Raw genomic sequence first — 13,296 nt, 5'->3', positions numbered from 1 at the left:
CTGATAAACTGCCAAAGCATTCACAACAAAGTGCCAGAGTTTGAAGTGCTCATGAAAATCAGTGAAGCTCACATAATACTAGGTACAGAAACCTTGTGAAACCTGAAATTAACAGCAGTGAGATTTTTGGGGAAAATTTAAGTATATATCAGAAGGATAGGTAAATTGGAAATGGAGGTGGTGTATTTGTCGCAGTAGACCAAAAACTCCAATCCACCGAGATAAAAACTGAAGCTACATGTGAGACTGTTTTGGCAAGACTCAGTATCAGGAGTGGGCATGAACTGATAATTAGATCCTTCTATCACCCACCAGACTCATCTCCTGATGTAACCAAAAATTTCAAGGAAAACCCCAGTTCACCTGTACGTAAATTCCCCAATCATACTGTAACCACTGGAGTAGACTTTAATCATCCAACAATTAACAGGGAAAACACAGTTTTGTTAGTGGTGGGCGTGATAAGACTCCTGTGAAACTCTACTAAATTCCTTCTCTGAAAACTATCTAGAACAGAAAGTTGCGAACCCTATTCATGATGGAAATATATTGGATCTAATGACAACACACAGACCCGACTTCTTTGAGGATGTCCACACTGAAACTGGTATCAGTGACCATGACACAGTTGTGGCAACAATGATTACCAAATTACAAAGGACAACTAAAACAAGCAGAAAGACATATAGATTCAGTAAAAAGCAAACAATGGAAAATCCAGGATGGAATGTAACAATAACAGAGAAGGAAAGTTGCTAATCACTGTATAGCGGAGATGCTGAGTCGTGATAGGCACAACAAAAAGATTCACACAATTAAAGTTTTCAGTCATTAAGGCCTTTGTCAGCAGTAGTCACACACACACATACACACACACACGCACGCACGCACGCACGCACACACACACACACATACACACACACACACACACACACACACACACACACACAAACGCAACTAGCACACACGTCTGCAGTCTCAGAGAACTGAAACCACACTGCGAGCAGCTGCACCAGTGCATGATGGGAGTGGCGACTGAATGGGGGTAAGGAGGAGGCTGGGGCAGGGAGGGGGAGGGATAGTATGTTAGAAGTGGCAGACAGTGAAGTGTCACAGTTTAGACGGAGGGCAGGAGAGAAGGAGTGGAGGGGGGGGGGGGGGAAGGGTAAGTAGCAGAAAGGAGAGAAATAAAAAGAAATTAAAAGACTGGGTGTGGTGGTGAATGACACCTGTGTAGTGCTGGAATGGGAACATGGAGGGCGCTGGATGGGTGAGGACAGTGACTAACGAAGGTTGAGGCCAGGAGGGTTACAGGAACGTAGGATGTATTGCAGGGAAAGTTCCCACCTGCGCAATTCAGAAAAGCTGGTGTTGGTGGGAATGACCCATACGGCACAGACTGTGAAGCAGTCATTGAGATGAGGGGTATCTTGTTCTGCAGTGTGTTCAGCAACACAGTGGTCCACTTGTTTTTTTGGCCACAGTTTGTCAGTGGCCATTCATGCAGACAGACAGCTTGTTGGTTGTCATGCCTACATAGAATGCAGCACAATGGTTGCAGCTTAGCTTGTAAATCACATGACTGGTTTCACAGGGGATGGGATAGGTGATGTAAGTGACTGGACTGGAGTAAGTGGTGGTAGGACAGGTCTTGCACCTAGGTCTATTACAGAGGTATGAGCCATGAGGTAAGGGATTGGGAGCAGGGGTTGTGTAAGGATGGATGAGTATATTGTGTAGGTTCGATGGACGGCAGAATACCATGGTAGGAGGAGTGGAAAGGATAGTGGACAGGAGAAGGATAGTGGGCAGGACATTTCTCATTTCAGGGCACAACGAGAGGTAATCGAAACCCTGGAGGAGAATATAATTCAGTTGCGCCAGTCCTCGATGGTACTGAGTTACTAGGGGAATGCTCCTCTGTGGCTGGGCTGTGGGACTTTGGGGAGGAAGTGGAAGACTGGAAAGATAAGGCATGGGAGATTTGTTTTCGTACAAGGATGGGAGGATAATTACAGTCAGTGAAGGCTTCAGTGAGACCCTCTGTATATTTTGAGAGGGACTGCTTGTCACTGCGGATGCGATGACCATGGGTGGCTAGGCTGTATGGAAGGGACTTCTTGCTACAGTATGGGTAGCAGCTGTCGAAGTGGAGGTATTGCTGGTGATTAGTAAGTATGATATGGATGGAGGTACTGATGTAGCCATCTATGAGGTGGAAGTCAACATCTAGGAAGGTGGCTTGTTGGGTTGAGTAGGACCAGGTGAAGCAAATGGGGGAGAAGTTGTTGAGGTTCTGGAGGAATGTGAACAAGGTGTCCTCATCTTCAATCCAGATAGCAAAGATGTCATCAATGAATCTGGACCAGATGAGGGGTTTAGAATTCTGGGTTTTTAGGATGAATTCCTCTAGACGGCCCACGAATAGGTTAGCATAGGATGGTGCCATGAGAGTGCCCATAGCCATACCACAGATTTGTTTTTAGGTAATGCCTTCAAAGGAGAAGTAGTTGTGGGTGAGGATATAGTTGGTCATGGAGACTAGGAAGGGGGTTGTTGGTTTGGAATCCATAGAGCATCTGGAAAGGTAGTGTTCGATAGCAGTAAAGCCACGGGCACTAGGAATGTTAGTGTACAGAGAGGTGGCATGAATAGTGACGAGCAGGATACCGTATGGTAAATGGACAGGAACTGTGGAGAGTTGGTTAAGGAAGTGGTTGGTATCTTCAGAGATTCTCTCAGTGGGGGCACAGTAACTGGCCAAAATGGGGCGTCCTGGGTGGTTCGGTTTATGACTTTAGGAAGCATGTAGAAGGTGGGAGTGTGGGGAGTGGTAGGGGTAAGTACAGTCTGGGGAGAGGTTCTGGGATGGGCCTAAGGACTTGAGTAGTGACTGGAAATCCTGCTGGATTACTGGAATGGGATCACTGTGGCATAGATTGTAGGTGGAAGTATCTGACAAATGACGAAGTCTTTCAGCCACGTAATCCTGGCGGTTCAAAACAACAGATAGCAAAGACCCTCAACCTTCGTTAGTCACTGTCCGTGCAACCAGCCCCCTCCCAGCACTACACACCCATCATTTCCCCACTACACCCAGTCCTTTAATTTCTTTTTATTTCTCTCCTTTCCACTACTTACCCCCTGCCCCCTCTGCCCCTTCTCTCCTACCCTCCATCTAAACTGCAACACTTCACTGTCTGCCACTCCCACCATACTACCCCTCCCTCTCCCTGCCCCAGCCTCCTCCTTACCCCCACCCAGTCACTACTCCCATCATGCACTGGTGCTGCTGCTCGCAGTGTGGTTTCAGTTCTCTGAGACTGCAGACGTGTGTGCTAGTTGCATGCGCGCGCGCGTGTGTGTGTGTGTGTGTGTGTGTGTGTGTGTGTGTGTGTGTGTGTGTGTGTCTACTGCTGACAAAGGTGTTAATGACTGAAAGCTTGAATTGTGTGAATCTTTTTGTTGTGCCTATTGCGACTCAGCATCTCTGCTATATGGTAAGTAGCAACTTTCCTTCTCTGGTATTATTATATATTCAGTAAGCTAAATGAAAATAATCAGTAATGTCATATCTCAGTGAGCAACTTGAAAATTTCAGCAGAGGTCAAGAGCACGTAGAGGAACTGTGGCTTAAGATTAAAAGAATAGTTGACCATACACTGGATATACATGTACCCTGTGGAACAGTTCATAATGGGAGAGAACTTCCATGATATACAATCATTGTAATGAAACTTCAAAATGAACAGAGATTACTGCATAATAGGTGTAAAACAAAACATGGGCCTACAGATAGAGAGATGCTGAATGAAAAATATTTGGCTGTCAAGAGAATAATGTGTGATGCCTTCAAAGTCTACCATAGCAGAATATTGCAAGTGATCTTTCACAGAACCCAGAGAAATTCTGGTCATATGTAAAGGCTGTTAGTGGCACCAGAGTCAGTGTCCAGTGCCTAGCGAATGAGACAGGGACAAATTCAATAAGCAAACAGATAGAAAAACTGGATGAGAGATCAGGCAGTTATGCAAAAGTTCTAGGACAATGAAGATTAATCCATAGTTTTCAAGTTCGAGCACTGAACTGGCTGGCTGTTCACAATGCAACTGCCTCAGGAACGTGGACTAGCCGGCACACTCATGAGACAGTGAAATACTCGCTGTTCAGTCACAGTGGAGCCGCCATGGTGCCCTCTATCAGGGTCGATTTCTTCCATTCTACCTCTGCAGTGTCTGAAACCAGAATCACTGACGACAATTTCTCAGGATATTCTAGAGGTTACATTATATAAGCAGTCTGGAATGTTTCTTTTGTATTATTTTGTTTCCAGCTTTAAACATTTCAACTGGAGCACCATCATCATCTTCCCCATTTTTTCTTAACAAACTGGATGGTTCTGTATACTTCTTTTGGTATTACTTGCAAAATGTCGTTGTTTTTCTTACTAACAATCTGCGTTTTTGATTGGTGCTTTGCATAATACAAACAGTTAATGAAATCTGGGAATGCTTTCTCTTTGTTTTGTCGGTTTCTGTGCACCTGCCATCCAACCTGACATGGTGTGTCATATATCCAACGTAAGTTCCTTTTTTGCCTTCCATTACCTACTGTCCATTGTATCTCTTCACATCCTCTCACAAATACTGATGAAGAGTTTTGTTCAATATCTAGATATTCTATCCATCTCATATTGCTGTTTGCTTGAATATCTCATCTCTTTTTAATAACAGCCTTCTTCTGTATAAGATTTTCTCTTTTTTGATTTATGACAGCTTATTGTGTTGTGAACTATTTTTGTTAAACAATTGCTCCTCTTATCTAGGTTTTTAAATCTTTAATCTTCTAAGGTGCAGAACTTGTTGCTTAATTCAGTCTGATATATTTCCCTATTTATATATGCATTTCCTGAAATCATAATTTCTGAATTATATCTCAAGCCTGTTTCTTTCCGGCTTTGTATTTATTTTTACCATGGGTCTTATGAGTATATGTACACTTGCAATTCAAAAGTAAAAGGACCATCACAACTTGTTCAGTTTCTTTATTGTTTAGTTTAATCAATTCAGTTTCACTTTTAGTTGTATTTGCCCCTCACCAAACCCGTTTTCTATTTTTCTCCTTGAGGAAAAAATTGTTAGGGAGTAACATATTGCTATTCTTTAAAAATCCAACTTAAACCTGACTGCCACTGCTGGCATCATGTACAACTAATGAAGAATCATGCTTTATTTTCGGACCTACTCTTGCATTACTGCCTATAGTGTGAGATGACACCATTTGTTTCTGTTGTGCATAGTGCAGACAGAAAATTTCTTGTAGTAGGAGTAAATAACTGAAGAGATATGTTATGTTCCAATTTATATAAATGCATGTCCATTTCTTTCCAACACATAAGAGGCTCCAGAAGGTGGTAGCTGGTACACACACTATTTACTATTTTTCTCTTTTAAGCCTTTTTTATATTCACAAATTGTCTGCCAATCTTTTGTTAGGTCTTACGTCACTCCTACCCACTAGTCCGTAAGGTAATTTGACAAAATTTGTTACCTCTTTGATATATGTGTCAGCACCAGTTGTTGCACTATTAATTTATTCTATATTCAGTTTGTCTTAAATCTGGCTCTGGACTGTTTCATGTCTTATGTTTACCTTGCAGATACTCTGAAAAATGAAAATCCAGGTGTAAGCTCTAATATTACTTTGCACCTGTGGTCCAATGAACACTGAGAAACTGATTTATACTCACAGAGAACAAATTTTCCCTAGTAGAACTACTATTAATACTTCTAAGAGAAAGAAAGGAAAGGAACATGGACAGCTATACAAGGTGATTCAAAATCTTTGCATCAGAGCACATAACAGGGAACAACTTCTGTTAGGGACAAAATGTTGACTAATGCTTCTGAGCACAAGTCATCTTTTTACTGCTGTCACCTGCTCTAGGACGTCAACACTTTGCTGAACTACAAGGATCCACCAATCATGTTTGCTGCATCTGTACATTACCTACCGCAGTAAATTAATAGGGTAATTTTCAACAGGAGAACCTTAAGAATGAGAGTCTCTAAGTGGAGAAAGTTATTTTAGAACCGAATCAGGAACTCAGCTGACCTGTGTTACACAGCACTCAGAGGCTACACACACTGCTCATGCAAGCCTTGGAGAACTTACACTCTGCTGCCTCTCAGGGGCATAACCAATAATAAAAGACACATATTATCACCAGAAAGAATCAATGAACATTTTGTCACTAACAAAAGTTGTTATGATGTGATCTCTCGCCCTTAGACATCTGATGTGATGACTTTGAAAATCCTGTATAACAGCAGTTATGATTCAAAATTGTAAAATCATGCTTTTTTTTTATTAATGTACTTTTTTGTTATATTTTTTGTGCGATGCTTCTTCCCTTCTTTTGGTGACTGGTTACCTTTTACTTCTTCATTGGAGATGATCTCAGATTATTGTTGTGTACCTAACAGTAACACAGTTTTACAAATAAAAGTAGTCTTCAGAGAAACTAATGTAATTTAAAATATGATAATGGAAAGCCCTTGACAGAACACAGAAAACTGAATGAGGAAAAAAATACTCATCACTTAAAGACAGCACTGAGTAGCATATATGTACATAGAAAAAGTTGTAAACAGCTATAAATCTGCTATTTCACAAGGTGGGGCAGTGACTGAAACACTGGACTGACATTTAAGAGGGAATGCATTTCAAATCACAGTTCCACAATCCAGATTTAATTTACCTTCGTTTGCAATGAGAAGAATGTAGGATGGTTCTTTCAAAGAGAGAGAGAGAGAATTTCCTTCTTCATCATTGCCCATTCTGAGTTGGAGCTTTGCCTCCAATGTCCTCAGCCTAGGTAGGAGATTACACTCTAATCTGCCCTCTTGCTATGTCAGCTGCACAATCTGCATCATTAATGCCAAAAACATAGTTGAAAGCAACTGTGTCAAACACCAACATTGTTTCAAACAGTGTACAACTTCCTGTGTGGACATGAGGCTGAACTTTGGAATCTGCTTCACAACCAACTTGGATGTCTCCTTACAAAACTCACTTTTCTGTACTGTGCCATTTGAACTCTCTCTGCTACACATTCTGTGGCTATGCAACATTCCCATGCTGAACACTCACTGTTCCTAATTTTCCATTTTCTGTCTGAATCTTCCCAAATACCTGTTCTCCCACATGAGCCACTGATCCACCCATCACAATAAATTCATACGTTTACTGTCCTTTGTTTCTTGTGTATGCTAACCTAAATTTTTTCATCTTTTGCCATTTCTCTTATGTAGGCTGTAGTGTGATCAGACACTTTACTTACTATTTTCCTGTGCCTTACATCTCCCCTCCATTTCCTTGCCAGGATAATTCCTATGAGAACCACTTGGTTGATTTCCTCCTCCACCCTCATCCTGTGTGTGTGTGTTTTGTGATACAGTTTATTTTTACATGGAATTATTAGATAATAGTGATATCAATTGTGGAACAATAATTATAGAATATACAATATTGCAATCAATGAAAGCTTTTCTTATGCCTGAAACAAAAAGGAGTAATTTGTTACTAATAAATTTTTGAATTTTTAATACATTACATACCAGCCTGTGTCCCACATTCATGTGTATTGCATGTTCTTCGTGCAGGTGGTCGAAGTTCCTCCGGACAGTTATTTGCCAACTTCTGCTTTTCATCGAGGCAATGTACTTCACGACTTTGTTCACCAGTGCCACATGTTCTGGAACACTGAAAAAGAGAGAAAGAAATATTATTCACAAGAGTTTCTGTAAGAAACATATAGTTAACGGAAGACTTTTAAAGGAGAACTGAAAGTTGTACAACGCTGAAAGTAAAGTTTGTGTTATACGCTAAGTGAGATAGTGCTCAGTTACGTCAAAAATTCTTGCAATGAGATGTTTGTCATTTCTACTTAACGAGAACAGACATAACAAACTGATGGTAAGCTAATTTCATTTTTATTTTCATTCTCATGATTTTGTTCTGGTTTTTCCATGTAATGTATTGTTCTCCTTCTAATTATTGCTGTCACATACTTTGCTCCTTTTTTACAGAAATAATCTCCTCCTCCTTATTACTCTCTCCTGCTTTGATCCGATTCTACAGTAATAACACTCTCTTTGTCATAGGTGACACACTGATTTCTTTCTCAGTTCCTTAGTGTTGCATCTTGCATGCTGTGCTTTATGTGACAAATGACACTGATACGTAGCACCAGAAAGGTAAATTTAGAATTTGTAGCCTGATAAGCAGAAAGCTGTAGATACGACTCAGCAGATTTTTTAAATTCTTTTTCTGGAAAACATTACACTAAAGTTCTGCAGTGGATAATACTAGCACCTTATTCTCTTTCTGAGCTTAACATCTCACTCATTATGGAAGGATGCTGGCTCAACATTTCAGGTATGCTAAATAGGAAGTTGTGGTACCAAAATGGAAACCAAATATCATCACCATAGGCCTTTTGCCAGCCAGTAGTTTGTGTGTTTAATGTGTGCAATGACTGGTGTTTTGGTGACAGAGTAGCACCAGCACTGTACACTACAAAGTAATATGTGCATAATATATGCAGTGATTTGTGTTGAAAGATGATTAAACATTACAAATTAAAAATTACTAGCATTATATATTATGTAATAACTTCTTTGCAAATATGTATAATTAACACAGTAATGTACACTTGGAACACTGAATCAGATTGCACTTGTTTAAACACATTGTGAGAGGATTTTTAAACAGTATTTAGCACGGTGGAGGCCTTAATCTCTGTCATTTACATAAATTACTTCAGGCAAAAGCCTGGATGGTTCAAGTTGTAATGCCTTCCTTGTCAAAAGTAGACCTGCAGTAAGTAAATACCTGCTTATATAATTTCTATTTTTCTGAAACAGTAATACCATCATATGTCCAATATCTTTGCTTAAGCAATCCACAGATATTAACTACTGTTATTCCTACTACTTCCTTACAATTCTTTTTAAATGAGCTGTTTCTAAAGAATACTATACAAATATTATGAAAGAATACATAAAATTCAAGTGATAATCAGTTTCACAATAATAGCAAATAAACTAGATATTACGGTGGTGGTAAATAGCTGGATTAGCAGTTGTTTGGAGCTTTGAACTGTGGAGTACAGAGAGATCTTAGCATGTATCATCAGTATACACCGAGCTGAGAAAAGTCAGGGGAAAGTGATATGCACATTTTCAGATGGTGGTAGTATCATGTACATGAGGTATGAAAGGGCAGTGAAATGGCAGAGCTGTGATTTTCACTCAGGCGATTCACATGAAAAGGTTTCTGACAGCCACATGGCGGGAACTGACAGGTTTTGAACACAGAATGGTAGCTGCTGCTAGACACACGAGCGATTGCATTTCAGAAATCATTAGGGTCTTCAATATTCTGAGATACACAGTGTCAAGAGCGTGCTGAGAATACCTAATTTCTGGCATTACCTCTCATCATGGACAACACAGTCAGTGACAGCCTTCACCTAACAGTTGAGAGCAGCAGTGTTTGCAAGGAGTTATCAGCTAACAGACAAGCAACACTGCTTCAAATAACCACAGAAATGAATGTGGGATGTACAATGAACCTATCTGTTAGGACAGTGCACCAAAATTTGGCATTAATGGGCTATGGCAGAAATTGACTGACGCAAGAGGCTTTGCTAACAGAGCAACATCACCAGCAGCATCTCTCCTGGGCTCGTGACCATATCAGTTGGACCCTTGACAACTGGAAAACTGCAGCCTAGTCAGGTGAGTCCTGATTTTAGCCGGTAAGAGCTGACGGTAGGTTTCAAGTGTGGCACAGACCCCATGAAGCCAAGTACCCAGGTTGTCAACAAGGCACTGTGCAAGCTGGTGGTGTCTCCATAATGATGTGTAATGTATTAAAATGGAACAGACTGGATTCTCTGGTCCAACTGAACTGATCATTGGCTGGAAACAGTTATGTTCAGCTACTTGCACTTCACATTAACAACAAGGTCATGTCACCATGCCACAATAGTTTGTGACTTGTTGGAATAACATATTAGACAATTCAAGCGATTGACCTGGCCAACCACATCACCTGACATGAATCACATCAAATATTTATGGTATATAATCAAGAGGTCAGTTCATGCATAACACCGTGGCAACAATTTTGCAATCATGGATGGCTAAAGAGGCAGGATGACTCAAATTTCAGCAGGGGACTTCCAACGACTTGTTGAATCCAAGTCACATCGAGATGCTGCATTATGCTGAGCAGAAGGGAGTCTGACATGATTTTGTTACATCAGTGTACAATATACCTTATCACACAAAGTATGCAGTAGTAAAATTTCCATGAATAAATGCATATCCTTTTATGAAATTTACTTGTGAACTTCACACTATTGCTTTAGCAATGGATCCTGCTTAAGCTGTAATACAAAGTTAAACAATGGAAGACATCCCTTACACATAAAACAAATGAAGAGAAAAACAAAGTACCGTTGCACTTATTCTCAAGTGAATGAGATAAGAGATAACTGACTCAGGAAATGATGCTGGTGATTGGAAATAAAATGACAACAGCAATATTTTTTCTTTTAGAGTTCATTTTCAAGACTGTCACTACCAACTTGAATGCAACTTGCAGCAAACAGAGGCAGATATTAAGCAGTTAATCATACCTGCATTCACAAAAACACTTAAAACTAATGAAAGCAAACTGCTCCAGTTTTCAATGTTTATTTGGTATCATGCAAGACTGATTAGATATGATTCATTAATGTACTGTACGAAAAATTGTGATGAATGGACAAGAGTTTCCACTAGTTTGAGAGCACAGTCAAACCCTTGCAACATTGCACACTGATTAAGTGGCCATGAGGAGAGGGGTGAGATACTGTGTCTCTCCCCCCTCGTTGAGTTCACTTAGAGATTGGCATGATCTACAGACAGAGAGCAATAAAAAATTATTTTGTACATCTGAATATGCAATTAGTATTTTCGTTGGCAGCATTTTTCACTTTTAACTGAATCAAACTGTCACATTGTTGAAGCTAGTATCTGCCAAATAATATTAAACATTTAACTCCAATTAGATTCTGTCCTGTTCTGTCATAAGTTTCTGGAAATAAATGGGAACTCTTGTAAATTGAAATGGTTTGTCTCTTATCCATAGCTACATTACAAATAAAAGAGTGTTTGTGTAAAAAAATGGCAGATCTTGTAGACTGGAATAGTTTTTGTCTTATCTGTGGTTTTATCACAAAGAAAATAATGACACCGTCCTCTGATATGACTGCGCTACAGCTACACACACTGTGAGCAATAGAAGGTCATAGAAGAATATGGCTTTTTGTGAAGAAGTTTTCTGAAACTGGAAAAAAAAATACACAAGCAGAGACTTTTTCAACAAGAGTCTGCAGCAATTATTCAGCAATGTAAGAATAGCACTCCTACAATTGGCCAACTTGTGCAACATCTGCTAGCAATCAGGAGAAGTGAACACTTTACTAGTATTAATTAGTTCACCTATATTCCTGGGTATGAATGTAAATGCTCTGAGAGGCTATGAAAAGAACATTGGAAACCTCATGACCCTATTGATGAGACGAAGAATGATTTGCCACAACTGAAGTTCTGGCTGAAATGCCGTGATACTTGGTTGGTGCCATCAATACAAAATGATAACTGGAAACAATGGCTTGCATGTTACACTATGCATGAAATAAAAATTCCCCATTTTATAGAATTATGGTAGATTCAATGACAGAAATGATTGATAAGGAGCAGTTCCCTCTTTGTGTACATTCTGCTGACACTTAAGGGGAGTTAGAACAGAATTTTTTTTCAGATTTTAAAATTTTTATCTCGTTATAAAATTTGCAATTTTTCTGAATAAAATGATTTATACAGTGTGTTACAAAAAGGTACGGCCAAACTTTCAGGAAACATTACTCACACACAAAGAAAGAAAATATGTTATGTGGACATGTGTCCGGAAACGCTTACTTTCCATGTTAGAGCTCATTTTATTACTTCTCTTCAAATCACATTAATCATGGAAACACACAGCAACAGAACGTACCAGCGTGACTTCAAACACTTTGTTACAGGAAATGTTCAAGATGTCCTCCATTAGTGAGGATACATGCATCCACCCTCCATCGCATGGAGTCCCTGATGTGCTGATGCAGCCCTGGAGAATGGCATATTGTATCACAGCCGTCCACAATACGAGCAAGAAGAGTCTCTACATTTGGTACCGAGGTTGCGTAGACAAGAGCTTTCAAATGCTCCCTTGAATGAAAGTCAAGAGGGTTGAGGCCATGGAATTGATCCGCCTGTACCAATCCATTGGTCACTGAATCTGTTGTTGAGAAACTTACGAACACTTCGACTGAAATGTGCAGGAGCTCCATCGTGCATGAACCACATGTTGTGTCGTACTTGTAAAGGCACATGTTCTAGCAGCACAGGTAGAGTATCCCGTATGAATCATGATAACGTGCTCCATTGAGCGTAGGTGGAAGAACATGGGGCCCAATCAAGACAATCACCAACAAGGCCTGCCCAGACGTTCACAGAAAATCTGTGTTGATGACGTGATTGCACAATTGCGTGCGGATTCTCGTCAGCCCACACATGTTGATTGTGAAAATTTACAATTTGATCATGTTGGAATGAAGCCTCATCCGTAAAGAAAACATTTGCACTGAAATGAGGATTGATGCATTGTTGGATGAACCATTCACAGAAGTCTACCTGTGGAGGCCAATCAGCTGCTGATAGTGCCTGCACACGCTGTACATGGTATGGAAACAACTGGTTCTTCCGTAACACTCTCCATACAGTGACATGGTCAACGTTACCTTGTACAGCAGAAACTTCTCTGACGCTGACATTAGGGTTATCGTCAACTACGTGAAGAATTGCCTCGACCATTGCAGGTGTCTTCGTCGTTCTAGGTCTTCCCCAGTCGCGAGTCATAGGCTGGAATGTTCCGTGCTCCCTAAGACACCGATCAATGGCTTCGAACATCTTCCTGTTGGGAACCTTCGTTCTGGAAATCTGTGTCGATACAAACGTACCACGCCACGGCTATTGCCCCGTGCTAATCCATACATAAAATGCGCATCTGCCAACTCCACATTTGTAAACATTGCACTGACTGCAAAACCACATTCGTGATGAACACTAACCTGTTGATGCTATGTACTGATGTCCTTGATGTAGAGCAATGAGTCGCATTTCAACACAAGCACCAAAGTCA

General features: G+C 40.3%; 1 protein-coding gene across 1 annotated transcript in view; it reads right to left on the bottom strand.

Moving 5' to 3' along the window:
* The window catches only part of LOC126272046 (thrombospondin type-1 domain-containing protein 4), a 2,052,781-nt gene that overhangs the window by 27,521 nt on the left and 2,011,964 nt on the right, over positions 1–13,296 (bottom strand). Inside the window, exon 17 of the mRNA XM_049974560.1 lies at positions 7,620–7,764. Within this exon, the coding sequence (XP_049830517.1) occupies positions 7,620–7,764 (145 nt within the window). The remainder of the gene's footprint in view (positions 1–7,619; positions 7,765–13,296) is intronic.

Source organism: Schistocerca gregaria, chromosome 5, assembly GCF_023897955.1.
Source record: "Schistocerca gregaria isolate iqSchGreg1 chromosome 5, iqSchGreg1.2, whole genome shotgun sequence".
In the NCBI taxonomy this organism is placed as follows: Eukaryota; Metazoa; Arthropoda; class Insecta; order Orthoptera; family Acrididae; genus Schistocerca; species Schistocerca gregaria.
This window is presented reverse-complemented; position numbering and strand designations above follow the sequence as displayed.